At 43.2% G+C, this 22,336-nt stretch overlaps 1 protein-coding gene across 5 annotated transcripts in view; it reads left to right on the top strand.

Annotated features, from left to right (window-relative positions):
- svilb (supervillin b) overlaps nucleotides 1-22,336 on the top strand; it is a 48,684-nt gene that overhangs the window by 12,471 nt on the left and 13,877 nt on the right. For 3 of the 5 annotated variants that reach the window (XM_070844329.1, XM_070844328.1, XM_070844325.1), the window contains exons 5-20: nucleotides 32-180; nucleotides 935-1,769; nucleotides 6,304-7,659; nucleotides 8,155-8,325; nucleotides 8,496-8,533; nucleotides 8,646-8,707; nucleotides 8,964-9,100; nucleotides 9,303-9,398; nucleotides 10,625-10,916; nucleotides 12,133-12,198; nucleotides 13,499-14,219; nucleotides 15,926-16,445; nucleotides 18,210-18,342; nucleotides 19,375-19,431; nucleotides 21,138-21,215; nucleotides 21,800-21,947. In XM_070844329.1, coding sequence (XP_070700430.1) covers nucleotides 32-180; nucleotides 935-1,769; nucleotides 6,304-7,659; nucleotides 8,155-8,325; nucleotides 8,496-8,533; nucleotides 8,646-8,707; nucleotides 8,964-9,100; nucleotides 9,303-9,398; nucleotides 10,625-10,916; nucleotides 12,133-12,198; nucleotides 13,499-14,219; nucleotides 15,926-16,445; nucleotides 18,210-18,342; nucleotides 19,375-19,431; nucleotides 21,138-21,215; nucleotides 21,800-21,947 — 4,859 coding nt within the window. The remainder of the gene's footprint in view (nucleotides 1-31; nucleotides 181-934; nucleotides 1,770-6,303; nucleotides 7,660-8,154; nucleotides 8,326-8,495; nucleotides 8,534-8,645; nucleotides 8,708-8,963; nucleotides 9,101-9,302; nucleotides 9,399-10,624; nucleotides 10,917-12,132; nucleotides 12,199-13,498; nucleotides 14,220-15,925; nucleotides 16,446-18,209; nucleotides 18,343-19,374; nucleotides 19,432-21,137; nucleotides 21,216-21,799; nucleotides 21,948-22,336) is intronic. The other 2 variants (XM_070844326.1, XM_070844327.1) reach the window with 2 other exon arrangements.

Below are 22,336 nucleotides of genomic sequence, written 5' to 3'. Positions count from 1 at the left end.
ACCTTTACCGTCTGCGCTTGGCCTCTGACAGGAAGGACAGGATAGCGCGACGCCTGGAGGGGATTGAAGGTGATGCTCCACCTGCACTGGTGCCAGGCGGTTTGGTAGCCAACAGAATGCTGGAGGAGGATCAACCGCGGTACACCCGCGCTTCAGACCCCTGTGAGCCATGTGTGATGGGTAAGCATGGTACAATGCACTGCAAAAATGTATGATGACAATATATGACACTAATGAATTTGAAAAAGAACCATTAACACACGTATGCCATTCACTATTTGTAAGCCATGTGATTTACAGTGTTGTGATTAAGTACTTCTGGTACCTCCAGTGGAGCTGCACAGTGACCAGTAGCTGATATTTGTGGTTATACTGGGCAGCTGTACTGATGGTTTAATGAATCTCACTGTGTCAGTGAAAATAAAATGCAAACCATTCTGAGCAGTGTCGCATGTTGTTGCATTTTGCAAGAAGTGAATTCAGTAATCGACAGGAATATTTGTGATGTGTTAGAAAAATACCACATTTGTGTCATGTGGGATGGAAGGTGGCGAGTCATTAGAGAGTTAATTATGTGAGATTTAAAAAGTACTATGTCAATTGCACTTCATCCATTCAATTAGTTATCTTAAATTCTGCTCTTCAGCTGGCACGAGCCATCCATATTTATTTCCTTTTTAAAGCATTTCCACATTATTTATCACCAAGTCTGATATATCAGATCAGAAGTACTTTAAATTCTGGAAGATATAGCTGAGCCTTCTGAAAAATATGTCCAGTTGTAATTGTTAGTTAGAGGTTGACATGAACTGTATTACAAGTCAGAACCTGATAATTACAGTAACTCCCACATGACATGAATGGGGCGTAATTCCTCTTTGTGAAGGTTGTCAATAAGTAATGGAGTTTTTTTTTTTATTATTATTTACCATAGTGAGGCGCTACAGTCGTGAGGAGCTGGAGGCACCCCAAAAGCAGCCTTCATCTGTAGACAGATCATCTCAGGTCAGAGGTGGTGTGGGCAGCGGTCGTCCAGAGCCAGTGTTGGTTTATGTTGACCCAGTAACGGTATCCACCTCCTCTACACCCACATCTGGCCCCACAGACCCCACCAGCCTCAGTTCTAAGGCTGAACGTATCGCTCGCTACAAAGCTGAGCGCCGCCGCCAGCTGTCAGAGCGTTATGGCATCCTCTTGGATCAGGAGGCGGACATTGATTACACACCACGCTACCGCTCTCGGCGTGATCCAGACACCTCTGACCAGCAGACGTCTGCCAGGCGAGACAGAAACAGACAGGAAGTAGAAGAACAAGGACGGGAGCCCAGGGTACCATATCGCTCTGGAGTGGGCAGGGTTTACATGAGGACTCAGCCAGATCCTGCATCTGTTTCCACCTCCAGCCCCGCCCACTCAAACCAAGCTCCTCCTCCAACACATGAAAGACCCAGAGGTTTCTCGGAGCGGGAAAGAGTGATGAACATAGAGAACTACCGGCGCGGTGGGGCTCAAGAGCGCTCAGTCACTTCTAGAGCCAGAACCCAGGAGCAGCACCCGCCCCAGCCCCAACAGCAGCAGCACCCCCACCACCACCAGGACGCCACCCACCAGGAGCCGAGCCCCGCCTCCAGCAGGGATTACAGCATTGCAGCGGTGCCCAGTTCACCTCGCACCGCCCGCCGGGCCTCCCTGCCTTCCACTCGTTACGGCATCTCACCTGGGGATTTATTCATAGAGCAGCAGGCCCAGAGCATCCTCAACAGGCAGGGGTGAGTTTATACAAACCCAGGTATAAGATTTAGAAGATACATGAAGTAAGACTGACCACTCCAAGACGTAGGTCTGATACAGTGGATAACTCAAGACATGATAGGACTTGAATAATCTAAAGAAATTAAACTTGCATACCTGATTTTGAGTATTACGTCCTGCAAAAACATTGCATTTACCATTTTAAGTGCACACACATCTACCACATCTTTGTCACCACTTGGATTCTCCAATTTTAACTTTAATTTCACTCTATGCACACACTTTTATTCAAGCATAACAGTAGCTCCAAAATGGCCTAGATCGTTATCACAGACCATTAAATTCATCTCTGAGTATTGCTGCCCATGGATCTTACCATGAAAAGTCTGACATCTACAATGTATTTTTAGACTACATGCAGGCCCAGGGAGTTTAAATGACTCCTGCTTGCCTTACTGGCTGTTAGAAACTTCTTTCAGGTGCATGCGATACATCTTGTTTGTGACCAAATTATTAATTGCTAGACTTGAAACTCTACCAGATTTTTTTTCATGCAGAAATTCAAGTAGGTAAAAACTCTCAAAGAGAAACTGAGCAGGCCAGGCTGTCCACTGGCTGCTGAGCTAGCTAGCCTGCTGATTTTACCACTGTACCAGTACAAGGATCCTTCTCGCTGGTGGGTCCAGCTCTGTCACGCTTGCCCTGCTTCAGTTTCACATAGAAAGGTGCTCTGGGGAGCTCATCAGGCAAAGGTTGTAGGGCAGCAGGGTAGATTGCAGGGTTGGTTTTTGGAGGGGATATGATTTCCCTGCTTGCCCCGAGAGGTAACCCTGATTTAACAGTAGCTTGGTTCATCAGCGAAGAGCTTGTCACTTTCTATTATAAACTTGAATATGTTGCGACAAAAGGCATGAGAGCTGTAATATGTGTCAAGTAAAGTCAATGACAAAGGATTTGATGACGTTGAAGCCGAGACAAGTAGCACACAGCGCTATGAACCAAAAGCTATAAATGATAAAGGAGTGGCATCAGCAAAAAATAGTTCTGCAACATCTGAAAATAGCTGCACTTTGATGACAAACTTTTGATCAACATGTGCAAAGGGACACACACAGGAAATTTCGACCTGATCCTCTAAGCAATAATCAAACTGATCAACATCTACAACATCTGAAAATGTTGTTGATTATGGTTCAGCAGATGAGTGCAGCTCTGATCTTTTAAAGAATGGTCAGAAGTTTCCCTCAGGGTTTGACACTGTCACCACATCATCCTGTAGCCTGGCCGCCCTGTCAAAGAGCGACTGGTCTCTCAACACAGACTCAGAGAGTGACACTCAGACGGTCTCCAGCTGGCCTTCCAGGTACTGTCTGCCTCAGGATGCCATCAGTGTGAAGACCTTACAAAGCCCTGTAGTCCACCGGGTACATGTATCTCAGCTGGCAGCATTCAATTGATGATCAGGGAAGTGCTGATTCATTCTACAGTATATTCATGTAACTACTGAAAAATGTGCTAAAGTGCTCTTTGTCTTGCACACGTGTCTTTCACATTATATGCAAGGGTCCTTAAAGTTATGAAAGTCATTAGATATGTCTTCAAAGCATTGTTATAGGTCTTAAAAAGTTGTTCTATAAATCTATAAATGTTCTGTATTCTGAAATTTGCAGATACTTCGTAATAATAACTGTTGGTAACACAAAACAAAGGAAAATAACAAGATAGTAAGCCAGCACTTTAGGAACATGTCCTCGGTGGACATGCAGCTAACTCATTCAAGGTTCTTTATAACAGTGCAATACTCTATTTCCCTGAGTAATACTTCCCTTAATAACTGGTGTTGTGGTCTTCCATTTAACAAGTGTTTCTAGTTTGTGGATTTTAATTTTTTAACTGACTTTCAACTTTCATCACCTAACTTAGCCTTACAACTTAACATTTATTCACCTAAAGATTTCCTGAGGACATACACAGACTGTCACCTGTTTTTCTTGAGCAGCATTTTTAAAACTCACTTTTCTTTTTTGCCATCATCTTATCAAACAGTTGAAAGAAACAGTGTCACAATAGCAAACTGATTTGGCCTCCATTTCATTAATAGTGGCATAATAAAGAATTCATCCCCTCTACTGCCCAACTGGGTATCAAACTGAGTATTTTCTTGTTTGATCTTGTTGCACTAAATATTAGGCGGAGACACCAGTTGTCCTTTTCGTCAGCTTATAACATCCATTGCTAAAATGAGAGGAATAGCCTCTCCTAACTCAAGACTTTGTCCCTAAAAGACCTTGCACTGAAATCACATGAGCACAGTTCCAAGAAACACAAGTCGGATCATGTTCTGTAAACATACCCAGAACTCTGTAAAACAAACCTTTTTCAGCACAATACAATTTTCTGTGCCGACATCCTTGTTAAATTAGCGTGGCTGTGTGTGGCCTGGGTTTCATGAGCAGTTGAGTGGTGTTAGTGAACTGGAGTTGATGGGGTGACAGCATGAGTCAGCTGGAAGCCCTGACCCAGTTAGTTGCAGACCCACTGACTCAGCACTTGTCAGCTGAGGTTGCACTCACACACACCTCCTCCGATTCTGGCCTGTTAACCCATATGAAATTACATCTGTGTCTTTTACCCTGTTAGTGATTTTGACAATGTTGTTGCATAAGACATGTAACCCCCATCCATCCCCTTCAGAGCTTGCATGAAGTTTTTTTAATCACCTGATATATTTATGTGCTGAGAGGATTAAAAAAAAAACAGATTACCAGAAATCTTTGATGTAACCTGAGTGGTTCTAGAGGATCTGTCATTAAGGTTTTTAGGTCCTTGGATATACATGTATTTCTGGAGCAGACAGTAGCCCAGATATGTGACATAGCTGGCTTGCTGGTAGCCATGAAAGGATGAAGGCTCATGGCCAGCCTTTGAGCTGCATGGACAGGTGAAATTCATAAAGGCATGGCTTACTTGGTCAGACAAACCTCTCTAGAGAGTGTTAGTCTAGTTTTGATTTAATTGAACATTCACATACACAACATCTTCTCTTGTATGTATGCCTCTTGTATGTCTCGAGAGAAAGCATTCTGATAAATATATAAATATAAATCTTTAGTGTGTGTAAATGTCCAATGTATGCTGCTAGCACCTACTATCTTTGAGGTCTTACCAGCTGCTTATGCTAGTTAGTATTAGTGTGTTCTCATGTAGCACAAGCACTGTAGAAGTCCTTCATGCCGTGTCAGATAAAGCAGAGGCCCATCAATTATGTCTGGCTTAGTGGTCTACAATGAGATTAGCGCAACCTTTGGCTACCAGGGGTCAGAAGGTTGTAGATGAAAATAGTTTGGCTTACTTTTTTTGACACGAGGACACCAGAGAGAGAAAGAGAGTTGTTTGAACTGAGACCCAAATTTAAACCCAGGACATGCTGCTACTTGACCTTGCTGCAATTCTGGTGCATGTTTTGGGAGCTCAAGTTTGCTCCATGATAGTCTCATGTCATAACCTTTAGTGCAGGGGTGTCCAAACTTTTTTCACTGAGGGCCACATACAGAAAAACACACAAAGGGCTGGGCCACTCACTAGAAGTGAGCTATATTGCTAACTTTAATCCACTAGAGGTGATGTATATCGCCCCCCCCCCCCCCCCCCCCCCAGCACCAGAGAGGGAAGCTTGAAATAGTCTGTGCTCGAGCCCTGGTGCTCGAATTAACAGTCTTACCTCCACTTTCTTGCCCCTCGGTGGACACCGTAGTTTCCTTTTTTCCTTTGCGTTCGCCTGTCCCAGCTGGAGCCCCATCCGTCGTACCTCCACACAGCTCGTCCCATTTAACTCCCATCATGCCAACTGCATCTGGCACAGCTTCAAAAACATCCTCACCCGTCGTGGTGCTCTTTAGACTGCTAACATCAAGCAGCTCCTCCGTAATGCAAAAGTGATCTTCATTAGTTATTAGCTGTGCTCTCATCGCACACCACGTCTGAAACTTTCTACACTCACTTGCTCTCTTACGTTTCCTTAATTCTGCCATTTTGGGTCACACACAAATTTCTTTTTCTATTACTCATTTTATAGAGAAGCTGCCTCGTTCAAGACAGTTACTCCCCCTAGCGATGAGACTAAGAAGGGCCACAGTTGGCCCATGGGCCGTAGTTTGGACACCCCTGCTTTAGTGCAATGTGTTTCACAATATGCGCTGAGCTCACGCATCATTGATGCTATTCATGATATTCTGGAGTCATTGTTTTTAGTGGGAATTTAATAAAGTGTGTGCAAAGTTAAAATCAGTCAGTCATTTACTAGGTTAATACTAGGGCGTTAGGTTTGTCTGTCCTACTATCTACCTAGGCAAGTAGGCAATCATTGCTTTGGTACACCACTCAAAATATGTAGTTGGATTTTAAATTGTATCGGATTTATTTTATCATTTCGTCGTGTCCCATGGAAAAAAAGTTTGGTATAGGCCCTTTAGATGACCTCTTGTTTGAGTGGACTTTTGAGTTCGAACTGAACTGGAATCTCAGTGTCCCTTATCCGTTCCTTTCCCCAAGAATCCGAGTAAGGGAACGATTGTCCAGAGATGAAAATGCCCAGAGGCCCCCTGACTGGAGTCCAGACAGGCACCAGGCTAACAGACACCATGCACACGGGAGCACTGCTCAGTATACACCACAGCATCAAGAACCCACCCACCAAAGGACTGTTCCCCAGCCCCACCCCAGCCCAGGCCACCATCCTGCCCATGGCCAAACAGCCTACCCTCCCTCCGCTCCTGAGTACCAACACTCTGGCCCTGCTGTGGACTCTCAGCACTATTTGGCCACCCCTGCCCCAGTGGCAACTGCCAAACTTCCTGGACCTCCTGAGGTTCAACCACGAAGGAGAGTGAGTGCCGACCAAATCTATGCCACCCACCGAGAGGCAAGATTGGAGGCCAGGCAGGCTCTGAAAGAAGAGGCCCATACAGAAGGCCTGCTTAAGAGCAGGAAAGCTGTGCTGCCCTCAGAGATCCGTCGAAGGGAAAAGAGTGTCGATGATACTCAAAGGGGTCGGCAAGATGACATGGACTGCCAGAATTACAGCCCAGAATGGAGGAGGATGAACCGAGGCGAGGAAGACTGGGATCGAGACAGACCGAGGGAGAGGGGAAGGGAGAGAAATGTTGAGAGAATCAGAGAAAGAGGAAGAGAGCATCTCTCTATCCATGACAGGCAAGAGGAGAGAGTGTTTAGGTCTCTGCAGCCTTCCCATTCCTCCGTACGCCAGCAACCCAGGCAGCATCAGTCTTCAGAGCCCATGAACCATCAAGAGCCTGAAATTCAGGAGCAAGACCCCCCAATGCAACAACAGCACGAGCCCATAAAGAGACAGCATGTTGTTCAAATTCAACAGCAAGATCCTCAGAGGCAACATCGATACGAACGCGCGAGACAGCCACAAGAGCCTCTAAGACAACAGCAGTCTCAAAGACAGCAGGAGTATGAGCTCCAAAAACAAGAGCCTCCAAGTCAGCTGCAAGACTCCCAAAGAAAGCAACAAGAGCCACAGCAAGATGAAGACTTTGAGGCTCAGAGGAAGCAGCAGCAGCAGGATCCATCAGTGCACCAGAGGTTTGACACAGCTGTCTACCTCCAGCAGGGCTCCTGCTTGCCTCAGGCCAAACAAAGAGGCATGGAGATCGGTGGAGGGCCCAAACCCAAGGTACGAACCCGCTCCATGTCAGATATAGGTGTAAGCCAGCATTCTGCCAAGTACCGTATGGAGAGGGCAGCGGCCAGCAGAGAGACATCGAGGGCTGTCCCCCCATCAGAGATGGATAACGGGGAGATGGGCACTCTGGACACCAGGGTCTCAGTAGCACAACTGCGACACTCTTATCTGGAGAATGCCAACCGGAAACCTGAGTTGTAGGTTCACTGGCATGGGCTCTGTGTTGCACCGCTAAATAACTGTCTAACTCTGCATTAGTGAGCTGTTGCAAATATATTATTCAGTGATCCAAAAGAATGGCATTCTGTGGCATGAACTGTGTCAAGGTGTATCGTCATGGCATCTACCATTATCGTATTTATTGTAGTTTGTTGTTGTTTGTTCGTTTTTAAGAGCTTAACTCACTTGTGCAAGTTAGCATCTGTTTTTGCAAGTTATCCTTTGGAAGTTGTCTGCTGCTGCATGTTAACTTTGGGTAATGGCTCTTCACAGTTAGGTTGTAGTTACATTGTGCTCAGTGTGTGCACCAATGTCAACGTGTGAGACCCTGTTCTTCTAACTCAAGAGCAGTTTCTGGTAAACTGCTAGTGTACTAAAACATAAAAAACAAACATCTTTGATAGTTTTCTTACTTCTACTTTTCCTTTTTGTTGTTCCCGTCTACCTTTCTAAATTTTCCATTGCTTGAAAAGTGAGACCACTAAAGTAGATCTGTCAGCAATGGAGGTAGATCCGGCTAGCGGCAGTGATCGGGACAGGGGTGCCCGGAGGCCTCGACGGTACATCACTCCAGGAGACAGTCGCATGTCGGAGAGGTTTAGGACCCAGCCCATCACCTCTGCAGAGCGGCTGGAGTCAGATAGGTACAGGAGGGGCTCTCTGCAACGATCTGCAGGAATTCTTGAGAATCATTTTATTTACAGTGAACAGCACACTGAATTAGATGGCAGATCATGATAGTATCCAATGGGTCCTCATATTCAAACTTGTGGTCTAAACACTGATGCTTGACATATATTAATGTTTTCTGCAGGTCTCGCCTAAGCCCCTCACAGCTGCAGGATGTTGAAGGTAAGTTCTTTCTGTTGCATATATGATTCATATCAAGGATACTTAAGTGATTTTTTTCCACAAGTTTAAATACAGTTGATGCCATGTAACATTCTTTTTCTATTTTAATTAGATGAAGAAAAACTGGATGATAGAGCCAAGATGAGTGTGGCTGCCAAGAGGTCTCTCTTCAGGGTACACTCCCCTCTTTATGTACATTTGATTAATAAGGGTAGATGATTAATACTGTATATTTTTGAATAGAAATGTTTTATACTCATAATCCTTAAAGCCAAAACCAAAAGGTGCAGCTTTGTTCAGTGGACACTGATGTTGATGTGTAATTCTGGATGTTAACTGGGACATTCAAGTAGATTATAGATTTCTTGTTTTCAAATATAACAACTTTATTACACCAAGTTACTGATGTTTTTCTGACATATTCTTCTAGGAGCTGGAAAGGACATCAGATGGAGGAGTTCCCAAACCGCGCTCTCGAAATGCTGCAGTGGAAAGGCGTCTGAGAAGAGTTCAGGATCGCTCACACACACAACCTGTCACCAACAAGGAGGTGGTCAATGCTTCGAGGTAAATCTTGGATTTTGTTTGAATAGCTGTATTTTGCCTCCTGTTGCTTTCCTGTTTTCCTCTCCTATTCTTTCCTTCTCTTTGCTGCATCTTCAGACCTTTCCGTCCATATCTTTCTTGTATGCCTTTCTTTACAGTGACTGTATTTTTCTTTGCCTTGCACAGTTTTTTCCACCTGTACCTCCTTTTCTCTACTTTTAAGTGATCCTGCCACATCGTCACAACCTCTGGGTGTCTACACTAATGTAACTCGCGTTCCCAGCCCCACTGTAGCCAGCACCAGTGTGACCAGCATCAGGTACAGCTGAGCAGGGAGATTTGTATTTGTGCCTGTGTTATTTACTTATTTAAATGACTTGTATCTATTCTATTTACACCCCTGTAGGATATGTGTGGTTGCATTAAAAACCATCAAAATTTCAATGATTTCCAAGATCATTCAATGAAAACATTACAGGAGATGGAACTATTTGTTTAGAAGTTACCACTGATGTTGTGCAATGGAATTTCATTGAATTTGAATCTGGTATTGAATCCACTTAGTGATAATTAATGTAAATGTGCTCCAGAAACATTTACTCTCTATCTCCCTCTCCTGGTTGCAGTGCGGATCTGTTCATCCAGCTCATCTTACCTTGTTATTTCTGCCCCCTCATGTGCTGCTTCGTAGCAGTGTGCACCTTATAGGGAAAGATAGTCAGTGCTTACACAATACCTCATTCAGTACTTTTCATGCTCAGCTTCCATAAATTCCCTCCTGCAGTGTTTCTCCCTTGCAGGTCACAAATGTCACAGAGGAAGTAGGCTACATATCTTATGGAAAGGTCAGAGGTTGAGCCAGTTAAAGCCCTCTGCATGTCTGGGTTCACGTGTCCTGCAGTTTGTTTACCAACCCTGGTTTAACTTAGCACGCTGCTGGAAGATCACCATAACCCCTGCAAACATCCGAGTGCATTATATGATTATCTGGCATATGTGTGATGATCTACTTATGTCTCTGTTGCTGTGCCTGTAATCTGATACAGTTGTCAGAGTTATTTACCTGCTAGCTGCACATTCAGCTCCGCTTTTGTTACCCTAAGACTGCATGTTTAGGAAGAACTTAGGAAGACTCAGGAGTTTTGTTTGAGTAGAGGCAGGTTACAGTTATTTCATTTAAATCAGTCTTAAATGAGTCAGTTAGTCTTCCTTGTTGCAGGACATCTTAATATACTAAGCCAGTCAATACTAAGGCAACTGGATGTGATTTATACTCTTGATGCAAAGATATCCCCTCATATCTGTCTCTTGTTTAATTTTTAGATTTTTCTTTATTACAATTTCTCCAAATTGAATCTCAAAACCCCAAATTCGAATCTCAGATGCTTCAAAATAGATAGTGCTGAAATAATAAAAATAATAATGTCATATCCATCTATTGACACTTCCCAGTCCGCAAGATGAGCTTGGATTGTAAATCGCAACGTTATTAGAAGACTCACACCCATGTCTCACCCACTTACACCCCCCCTTGTCTCCACTCAGCATCCAGGCCTCCTCCCAGCCAGACTCAGCAGTCCAGGATCAGGAGAGGGAGAATCAGGAGCACCAGAAACCAGCTCAAGCTCCCAGTGCTGAGGCGGAGGGAGACGGCCAGGAGAATGTCTCAGACGAGCCTGACCTGTCTACCCTCAGCCTGGCTGAGAAGATGGCCCTCTTCAACCGCCTCGCTCATGTTACAGGCAAGACTGCCGAGGGGGCCCGAGGAGACACCCGCCAGCGCAGGGCCAACGCCCGGTTTCAGACTCAACCCATTACCCTGGGAGAGGTGCAGCAGGTAAAAAAGGCTTTATGTCATGTTGTGGGTCTCATAAAAACAGTTCACATTTTCATAAATAAAACGTGAGCTACAAGTGTTGAAGTAAATGAACAAATAACTGTTTTGTGAAATAGAAGAAACTTACAACAGTCAGCATTGATAAAGAAAAGTAATGTGGCTTCTCTGACAATATTAATTCACAAGATTTCAGATCACACCATCACAATAGATTTCCTATTCCCCTGTTTTCTTAACTTAAACCCTCTCTCCAATCTTGGTGGCATCTTAATTGCCCCTCAAAATTATGGATAGTTTTCAGGGGAGGAAAAAGTTAAAAAAAAAAAACATTTACAAGCTGGCCAAATGTTTGAGGTGCAGACATCATGAAACATTTGCAATGACAATTAGCATATCAACAGTGGTATAGAGTACCAGAGTAGTGTAGTAGAACAGTGTGCAGAAGACATCTTACAGTAATTGGAATTAACAATACTGCATCTAAGGATTATTTGGATGTGAGATCCTCTTACTGTAAACAAGCCTGAAGGGAAAGACGATTCACTTCCAGGTCACTTACACTGCAGTGAGGGTTTTGCAGTGCATCAGTTTGCATTATGGATGAATGACATCGTCCTCTGTGCAGCTGGATGACTCTCAGATACAAGGAAATGAACACAGGTCACAGAGTTTATTCTGCTTTTATTTTTTTAACACAGTGCCCTCTAGAGTCACAGTCATAAACCAACAATTCACATATGGAAGTACAGAAATACTGTATAGAGGGAAACCATTTTGTCAGTCAATATGCAGAAGTTCCCTGCCAGAATGTTGTCTGTTGTCTGGAGAATTATTCTGCTTCAAGCAACATATTTCATCTCATTTTGTTGCTGATGAGATACTTACTACATTCTTATGATACTACATCTACACCCAATACTGCACCAAAAATATCTCTCTATGTGTCACCACTTTACACAGACATATTGTCCCCTATGCAGAAATTGCATTTGCATACCATAGTTCCATATCCCATAATTCCCATACACTGATGTTTACGAACAGGTCAAGTCCAGTGCAAAAGTAAGATAAGATTTCAGATTCCTTCCTACTCTACGTGCACATAACCCAAACATGTTGTCCGAAGACACACAGTGTGAGATGCTTCGAATAGGTTCACTTCACCTGCACCATCTCCTAAACAGTGAATTATAGTCAATCACTGGTGTCCACACAGGAAGCTGACCTGCTGGAAACCTCTGACGTGTGTAATGGTGACTTAGAGGCCAATCAGGGAGACCATGTAAGACCACTGCTGCCTGTACTGAGCTTCCAATTGGTTGCATCAAATGATCCTGCTAGTGACTGATCTGATAGGCCCTGCTAGTGAATAATATTGTCTGCTTACAATAGCTGAGCCTAATCATGTCTATAAATGCAATACAGTGTGTATTTTTAAGTTTGAAGTATTTTGCCTAAGTGGTAGATGCTGCTTTGTCATGATGAATCGATTTTAAAGTTTAGGGTGCCTTTGCTTGTTTGTGAATGTAAGCAGCTCTTGTGACATGCTTGCCCATTGCATAACAAGCATGGGATTATTTGGCTGCAAATGGCGCATGCTAGTTTACTCAGGCATCCTGCCAACCTGAATAAACTAGCAAAAAAATGCTTATCTGGGAAATACGTTTGCAGATAGATAATGGGTATGGATCTGCCCTTGATATTGACTGTGTGCAGAAAGGTGTGAGGGTCAATACAAGATCTTGCATTGCAACCAAAATCAGCCCTCCTGGAGCTATTGTAAGAAGAGATGGGTTGTATTTCAATATATCATACACTAATATAGATGCATTGTGGTTTTTTTTGGCCTTTGCGGCTGTATTACAGGTAAGCAATATAATTTCCTGAAGTTATTTGAGCCCTCTAGCTGAGATAAATGGACAATGAATACATCAATCCACTTGGCCATCATAAAGAAGTTACTGATTTCTTTCCTTTTCTTGGAGATAACATCATCATTTATGTCGTTTTTGTAGTCACATTATCGGTAGTCACAATGACCACATTTATGGCACAAGGTTGAAATATACAGACCCTTCACTATACACATCAAATGGTAAGTTTGACAACAAGCTGATATGAACACAAATAAAATAGAGGAAAAGTTACTGGACGAGATCCAGACAAGATGAATGCTGTCCGATGTTAAGATTATTTACTAATGCTTGCAAGTGTCAGATAACAACTGCTATAAGGGAGGGTTAGGTCTGTGCTCCCTGCTGCCATTTTGTGAATGGCAGACTTGCTATACAGCTCCAGCTTCATAAGCAAACCTTTAACTACTCAAATTTTTCAAATTTGCTTGATCACTGCTGTCCTCTATGCTTTTTTTTCTGCCTCTCCTCTCCCACTTCATTCTTCCATCGATCCATCTCACATCATACATGCCCTCTGTCACATCCACACACCATACCTCTATCAGTCACTAACTTCTCTGCCTCAGCCACATTTAATCCATCCTTTCTCTATATCAGTTCCTTCTGCTCTCCTGTTGCTATTCTATCCATCCCGACTGTCTGACATGATTCCTGCTGTTCCTGCAGCTCAGAAATGGAGGTGAGATCAAACTGGAGCCCCTGTCAGCCTCCCTGGTCCGCTCCGTGGCAGCAGTCACCTCCCAAGCCTCCGTTACCACAGTAACCATCACACCAGGCAGCAGCGGCATTGCTGATGATGACGGTCTCCGCCCAGGGAAGTCCACCGCTGTCCCTTACATCCCTGCCCAACAACAGGCCTCCAGCAACACAAGCAGCCACCAGGAGAGGGCGTTGAGGTATTTCTCCATGACCCAGAGTGGGGAGCCAGGCCACCCTGAGCCTGAGCTCAACTCCTCCCCTCTCTTCCCTGAGAGCCGAGAGAGAGTGAGGGCTCCACTTGCTCCCACGTCCACTGCTGGTCACAGGCAGCAGGGGGAGGAGGGCTGGAGAGACCGTCAGGAGGAGGAGGTTGGGGGGAGACAGCAGGGAGGAGCCAGAGAAGAGATCCAAGACGGCAGCATTAAAGGACAGCAGCACGCCCCCGATAGGGACAGGGACGGCAGGCAGCAGCATCCCCAGCCTCAACCCTCTGTCGAGCCCTCTTTGTGGAGGGGCGAGTCAGAGCCTCTGCCCAGCTGGAGAGCCGCAGACAGAGACTCCCAGGAGGGTAGGGAGAGAGCAGAGGGAGGAGGAAGAGGAAGAGGAGGCTACCTGAGAGAGGGAGCTCACAGCTCCTCCACACAGGAGCAGGAAAGGCACAGCAGCAGGACCCAGGCGGGCATCTCAGGTAGGAGACTGCTCCTATTACTTACACGGAAAAGAGATGGAGAGGAGTGGGGCAAAGAATAATAAAGAGATATGAATAGCTGAGGGCTGACGGAGGAATGTGACAAGATGAATGACAGTGGAATGGACATAAAGAAAAGAGAAAGGGAGTGACAAAAAAAGAGGAAGCAATGTCTATGGAAGGAGCTGTTCTCATTACCCTCATTGTCTTATGCAGCGTGCTCCCACGCATGATTGCTTAATGCCGGCTACACACACACTTGTCCCAGCTGGGAGTGTTTGATTTGGCTGATACAGAGAGCGAGAGTGTGTGTGAAGAAGAGACAGACGTCTAAGGCTGAATCTAATTAGCATATTTTTCCATGCATTTGCCTCGTGGCTCCCTTTGTCTAGAAAGAGAAAGCCCTTTCCTGACATGCTGTTTGTCAGTTAACAGACGTCAGGGATTTTTAAATCGAACTGTGTGTGCTCACTGTCACGACCTATAAAGGGGCTGTGGTCCCCTCGCACCAAATTACGCCTGTGGGTTGGCCGTGCACATGCTACAGTATAATGGGCCTGACCTGTTTTTATGTGCTAATGCAGACTGTGTCCAGGGGTGGTCTTTTCCCATGCATGCACACCAACAGCACATAGACAGATGAAAGCACTCAGTGAGTGAGTGCAGAACAATTGGGCGGCACTTACATGAAGCAGGTAGAGGACATGAAGGACACAATGGAAGCCTTGTCTGCAGGCTGTACTCATGTTTAGTTCTGCATGGGTAGGTCCTCACTAAAGTGTAGTCTATTATACTATAGCTATATCATGTGGCTAGAAGGACTTGCATTGACTTAGACTAATTCCCTGGGGACTTACCGCTACATGCCCAACAACTCTTACCCTGACCTCAACAAAAGACAAATCTTAAGCCAAAGAGAGATGTAGAGATTTTCCCCCAAATGGGAGTTGACTTCCTACAATGTGACTGCGTGAGATTTTGTCCACACAGTGTAATTAATACAGACAAACACACAAACACAGTATGCATGCATATATTTCAGCGATAAGTACTGATTACACATGCAATTTATGGTAATCAATGGATGTAACAGAAAATAATAGCTCTACTGCATTCAGCTCTCACATTCTTGGGGCAACCCCTGTAGTTTAGGGGTTAAAACACTGACCATGAACCACAATGTCCCCACTTCTAATCCTGCCAGTGATTAAAGGCATAAAATACTCAGTACTCAGAACAGTTCTTGATTGACATTCTTTGACTTTCCTCTCAGTTTTGTTGGAATAACTTGCATGTTTAAAATTTGTCGTAGCAAATTCTTACTATTGCAGTCAATAGTACCCCTCTAACTTTAAGGTGTGTGAGAGTGTGCAAAACTGTTAAAATCTTATACAACTATAACTATAACAACTCACGAAAATAGCCAGCCCTAGTGTCATGCACACCACATTTAGTTTTCGATTTAGCTATATTGAGTTTTATTTCAAAACATGGTTATAAACAAATTATTATTTGTTGCTTAACTGAATAAAAAAAATAAGTTTAACACCTTCTGGCTGGTTGTAAACATTAAAAAAGGAAAGTACGAGTAATGTTGTTGATGTCACATCTCTTTTAAGGCGTAAACGAGTAAGACCAATGAAAGTTGATCTGATGAAAGTTGATGTTGTAACTACATGAAGATATACTTTGAACTTTTCTTTCAGACTTGCCTGGTCATCCTGCACCACTGAGGCCACTTATAGCAAAAGTGTCATCAAGGGCAGTGTCTCACGTTTCAAGCAGCCAGCAGCAGACCAACGTCCAGCCTCCTCAAACGCTTCCTAAATCCTTCACACTGCTGCCTCCTCCAACCCAACCCAAACCTGCGTCTGACATCCAGCCCCAGCCGTATTCCCAGCCCCCCCAGCCTCCACCAACGTATCCCAAACCTTTCACTCACTCCCCACAAACCCAGCCCAAACCTCAGGGATTCATCCAGCCTGTCCCTAAGCCTTACACCCAGCCAGCCCCCCAGCCTCAGCCCAAGCCCCAGCTGCCTCCACAGACACCACCCAAACCCCAGTCCTTCCCCCAGGCGCTGATCAAGTCCCAGTCCCTGCCCCTGGACCACAGTGAGGACTTCAGCAGGCACAGTGTCCATTCTGGAGATCTGCTGTCCCCCACAGAGTCTGGAGACCGACTGTCTGACGACATGTCCTCCAAACAGATGTCCATCAAGGAGAGGTGAGAGGCAGTTTAGGGTTTGAGAGTGATAGATTGCAGGTGTTTGAAAGTGTTGCCACTATTTTTTGAATTTACATGTATTTATTGTCTTTTTATACGAATACAATGATGTCATGAAGAAATGGGATGATTTGACAAAAAGTTTGAATAATAATGATAAGAGTTATAAGTCATTGGCTATTTTTACAGTAAATGCTCTAACTACTCCCCCCACTTCCTGTCATGTCTCCAACAACAATATACTGATTTTTAACAGCGGGACAGTAGGTCAACTCTATGCAGGGTAGCAAACCCCTCATCAAATGTCCTGCACTCAGCAGCAAAATTGATATCGCCCTCTCAGCTTCCTCTGAGTGTTGGGAGGATAAATACAAAGGGAGACAATGCATAAAGCAAAATTTACATTATTTGTGAACAAGCAGATAAACTGGGCATATTAATGGGATGGAGAGAGTAATTACATTTCACAATTGTCCCCACCCCCTCCTCTTACTGGTCTACAGCAACATTGTCAATAGAATAATGGTGCAAAATCAACCTTGATTCCACAAAATCCAGAGCTTGACCCTTTGCAAAGAAAAACTGAGATGTCAGCAAAAAAATCACACCAGATACTGAATTTAATAACTAAATTTGCAGTTTTTGACAGAATCAGGCAGAAGTTGCTGTCTGCCCTTCGTTGCAGTATTTAGGTTTGTTCCACCCTATTACATCTTTGGAGGTGAGAGAGATTCATTTTTAGCAACACTGTGATTCTCCTCCCAGCCAGCCGAGAGCTGTGTGGACTGGAGAAGTCCTCTGAGGTTTAGCAGATTCCTCCCAATGCCCTCATTTCTGCCCTGTCCACACTCAAGCTGCGGAGATGATGACATACTTTCTTTCCCCCCTCAGCCATCCCTTATCAGCGCTTTATAGGCATTTTTAAACAGTCCCGTTTGCTGGCTGTAGAGCAGAAATCTCTGACCTGGATTTTCACCCTTGAAGGATTTTTTTTCTAATGACTTTTATGGAAATAATGGAACCGTTTCTATTCCCTTTGTTTGATTATTTTTTTGATCACATCACAATAACTGTCAGAGCCTTGAATTAACTCCCATGATCACGTTGAAGACATCTAGTCCTGCATACACTATATTATAGGGACAAATCAATTCAAGAGGTCCAAACCCATTACACTAAAATACTATTTGCAGCACATGATTAAAACTCACTACTAAACTACTTTAACTTTATATTATTACTCTGCCTGTTCCTTTTGTATCTTACGACTTAAAAATAAGATATTAAACTAAATTTGAGCACTACTTAGCTCCGTCCTTGATCAGTTTCTTTTTTAATGTGTGAAAGCAGCTTACAAGGCTTATTATTGGCTTTGTTTGCTAATGTTTTTTCTTCTGTCTGGTCTTGGCTGAGGTCAAGATGTACATGGTCGTACATGGTCAAATAGCTCTATGATACAGTTACATGGCTGAGAGAAACATTTTCCACAGACTTCCACCTGTAATTGTAGAGTTGTTGTAAAGTATTGTACAGTTGTGCAGAATGTAAACCTCTTCAAATCCAGCTCCCCCACTTTTACCCCTTTAAGTAGCCTTAAGGTTTGAAAAACATAATTTTTGGCTTAGTTTAGTTATTTAGACACAACGATGATGATGAAGAATATAATGTATAAATCAGGTTGGTTAAACGCCTGTTTTTCATCATGTCAGGTTAGCTTACTTGCCTGCAGCTCTTAAAAAAGCTTTATGTATTCTTTTATGTCAGAGTGGCACTGCTGAAGAAGAGTGGTGAGGAAGACTGGAGGAACAGGATCAACAAGAAACAGGAAGTGGTTAAGGTGGCGTCCACCGAGCAGCAGGCGCAGCTATGGGAGGCGGAGCAGACCTGCCAGCAGAAGGTCAGTCTGATCTGCACACCGGGGGTTAATAATGAACAACTCAAATCATATTCACACCTACAATAACCAGAAGATCACACTGTCATATGCACAATACACATGGTTCAGAAACATTAAGATGTTGGCACACATCTGTGGTATCATAAATAACAGTTATAACATATTCAACACGTGGAATCTTGAAGAGTTATTAGCTTGTACTGTCTGCTCTAATGCACGCCATGGTAAAGCTGGTTATATTTTACCAGAAAAGTGAAAAATTGACCCAGTTTGAAATTAATTTTCTTCTTTTCAGATTGTACTGTTGACCTGCTAATGTGTTATCTTAGTGAGAGCTTATGTTAATATTTTTGCTATTTTTACTCAAAAATGTTACACCTCTGGGTTTAGTGGTTTAACAGCTTTAACAAAGTAACCAGAGTAAAAACAAGTGCCATATTTCACCCCCCCCCACCCATCCTTCATGGTTACCATGCCAGCTCCTGTCTCTGCTCTTGTAGCTAAGTGCTCCTTTCATTTCCTCCTTTTAGTCCATCTGTTGTTTGAGCCCAGTGGTCCAAATCAGTGCAATCATTCAGCCCCTATTGACTGCTAACTAGGAAGCATATGGGACAGTCTGCCTGTAGAATTAACAGTCTGTGGTTTAGGGAATAGATTCTCCTTTTTCACAAAATCAGATTTGAGTAAGCTTCAGGCTAAGTTTCAATAATGACTTGAAAGCTTAGTAGACAGAACGAAATGGTACAAGAATCTCTTATATGTATTTTTATGCAACTCCATTGGTTTAAACAGCAGCTAGAATAAAATTTAAGCTCAAAGGACATCTAATTTCAGGATTTACACTTTTTCCTGCAGCTCATCTACTTCACATTAGTATTCTGCTGGGTGAAACTGCCTGCTTAAACCCTGGATGGTAATCCTCCATGCAGTCTCACCCCTAAACCCATTAGAGCAACAATGGTGCTCCCCCCAACTCCCCCAATCGCCCCCCCTCCCTCTGACCGAGAACTTCCCCTGTGTTTAACCCCTCAGGAGGAAGGAGTGGTTGTTCAAGACTACTCCGCTGTGTCTGTGTCTGAGCAGCTGTGGGTAAGACCCGTTGATTACAGCCGCACACCAGCCCTAAACCAATCAGCTTTGTGTGGCTCTGGCACTGTCCAATCACAGCTTTGTGTGATTGCTTCTGCTGAGTCCACAGGCCTTTGTGGTGCTCTTTACTCGCGGTGTGTAATCCGGCTGCAATGGTGGGACGGTAGTTGGAAAGTTTGCTGGCGCTGGAACTTTTCTAAGCTTTCTACAGCTCTTTGTTGATTCTGTCTTAAAGGAGCATTAAGTAATCAATTGACTTCAAAGTCAACTTGTCTGACCAAAGTTTAATGCAGATCAATTTGTTTTGCCTTTGTTTTGTCCAGTGATATAGATTATATTTTCTCCTGACATTGAACTTTCACAGTCAAAATAACATTAATGGGGTTTTATTAGTGACCAGGGTCAGCAGCATCCATAGTTTTTTGGTAAAAAGGTAATTTTTCTGTAAAGGCTATACATTTTTACAGAAACAGAAACATAGAGAGTGAATACATCAGAATATAGAAATATTTTCAAGCATACTGTTGCTGTTTTTACATTATTTCTTTGGCTTTTAAGTAAAAAAATAAAATGTCAGAAAATACGTAGACAGAGAAAGACAGAGGCCTCCTGCTAATTCAGAGAATCATTGCTAGATTCAGGGTTCGTACAGGTGCTGTTGAAAGTTTTAATGTGGTGTTTTCAAGTTTCGAAAAGCACTTGAACTTTGAATAAAGTGTTTGAAAATGCTTGCAGTTCTAATTGCATTACTATAATAAATCACTATCTGAACGAATAGGTTTCTTTTTAGAAAAATACATAACATAAGTCAGAGAGTCTTATTGATTTCATTATATCATATTTACCACAGCTGGAAGGTGCTGCTGGAAAAGCTTGAAAATGCACTGTGAAAAAGCATGAAAAGTGCTTTCATTTGGTGTAAGGTGTAAGAACCTTGTATATGAAATACCATTGATCACAAAAATCACATTTTGTTGCTTCATAATATGTTGATATTTTTGAAATGTTTATATTTTTAGAGTTTTTATTCACATTAAAGAATGTGAGTCATTATTTCCTTGGTTATAAAATTAGACCTTTGTTTGAAAGAGCTGCAAGCAGAAAAGGTTGGAAACCACTTGATTATATGTATAGATGACATTACATTTTAAGACCAACTATTCCTTAATGCACCTTTAAGCTTTAAGCTGTTGTTTTCACTGCTCTGGTAATCTAATATCTGTGCCTGTGACAAACTGCGCCTGTCTCAATTTACAAAGTACCAGAGGAAAAATGGCTTTTGCAGTTGGCTGCTTTGTTTCTAACAGTACAACATTACATTATATTTAGTAGGCTTTAATGGGGATGCATGGTCTTTTAATTCGCAGGCACTCATTCTTACTGCTGAGAGGCTTTTGTAGTTTATCAAAAATAACAAATTGCTATTTACCTTGTGCGTGTGTGTTCCAAAAACGTTTTTTAAGTATAAGTTATCATAAAGCTTTAGATTTTTACACAAAGCATTGTTGTCTACAGAGCTTTTAGATCAGGTCTGGGAGTGGAAGAACAGCGAGACCTTTAACAACAGTCATGTTGCATTCCCAGTTTCTGGCCCTCTCTCTTTTCCGTCCCTCCCTCATCTTCCTTCATCTGCATGCTTGTCGTTTCTCCTTCCATTTCCCTCTCTTCTTTCCTTTCTTTCACTCCATCCTCCTCTGCATCCTCAGGAGCCTGTCTTCTCTTCCACCTTCTCTCCTCCTATCTCCCTTGGCCAAAAGTGTCAGTATATTGACCATCATAGTCAGGTAAGGACATGCACCTGGCACGCTCGAATGCGCTGCATGTACTGGACTCTTATCTTTTTTGCTTGGTGTGCAGCTACTGGTGTGAAGGGTGCATCGGGTGCTGCTGAGTTTTATTTGGTTCTGACTGCATGAGTACAACTCAGGGCATAGCCATCACTCTGAGCGTGGAATAAATTAGATTATACAGCCTAGAAAGGACATGCACCTAACACGGTTGAGTGCATCAAATCTTTTTATATCTGCTCGGTTTGAGACTGTCGCTACGTGAATAATTGCTCCAGACGAAAGTGTGGAGTCACATGAAGTTATAGTGAAGCTGAGTGAGAGGTGATGTAGATATTTTACTCTTGGATAGTAGATCTAGTAGAAGTTCTTTAGTTTGGCTCCAAGGTCAAGTTTTAAGTTTTAATATAGCTCTTAAACTCCAACATTTAAGTCCAACATGACTGAAAATACCCTGAAACCGAAGCTGAGCGTCAGCCACACTGTGCAGAGTTTATTGCTTTGCATGTGAGACATGGCACTTTAACTTAATAATCTTTTCATAATTTGATAATTTGTCCGGTTTCCTCTTGTTCTTGCAGAAGATGGGAGAGGAGATCGATGCTCAGATGACCATTGAAGAGAGAAAACAGATGATTTCCATTCGTGAGGATGCCTGGAAGACAAAGGGCAAAGGAGCAGCCAACGACTCCACCCAGTACACGGTGGCTGCACGTATGGTCAAGAAAGGTCTGTGCACAAACCTGGTATACCATTTGAAAATTCTGATTGTTTTTTGACCATTTAGGCAAGTCAAGACAGCACATTTCAGACACACAGGTGATTCAAAGTGCCTTATATAGGCAAAGAAAAACATTAGAATCACGCTGAAAACACCAACCAATAAAAAGCAATGAAAACAGAAAGGCTAATCAGTTTTTAATGTGCTCCAACCATGGAAGTAATTTATTTATTTTTATCCTGTGCATACTGCCTAGCCCCCTCCTAGGTCTTAGTCTAACTCGATTAATGTGTCCAGCAGTATTAATAAGCTCGTCAGCCTTTGAGCGACTTGTTTTTCATACAGATAATCGTGAATCCAATAACAGTGGCAAGTTGGCTGCTGCTAATGTGTGAAG

The sequence above is a fragment of the Pempheris klunzingeri genome, chromosome 15 (genome assembly GCF_042242105.1).
Source record: "Pempheris klunzingeri isolate RE-2024b chromosome 15, fPemKlu1.hap1, whole genome shotgun sequence".
NCBI classification, from domain to species: Eukaryota; Metazoa; Chordata; class Actinopteri; order Acropomatiformes; family Pempheridae; genus Pempheris; species Pempheris klunzingeri.
This window is presented reverse-complemented; position numbering and strand designations above follow the sequence as displayed.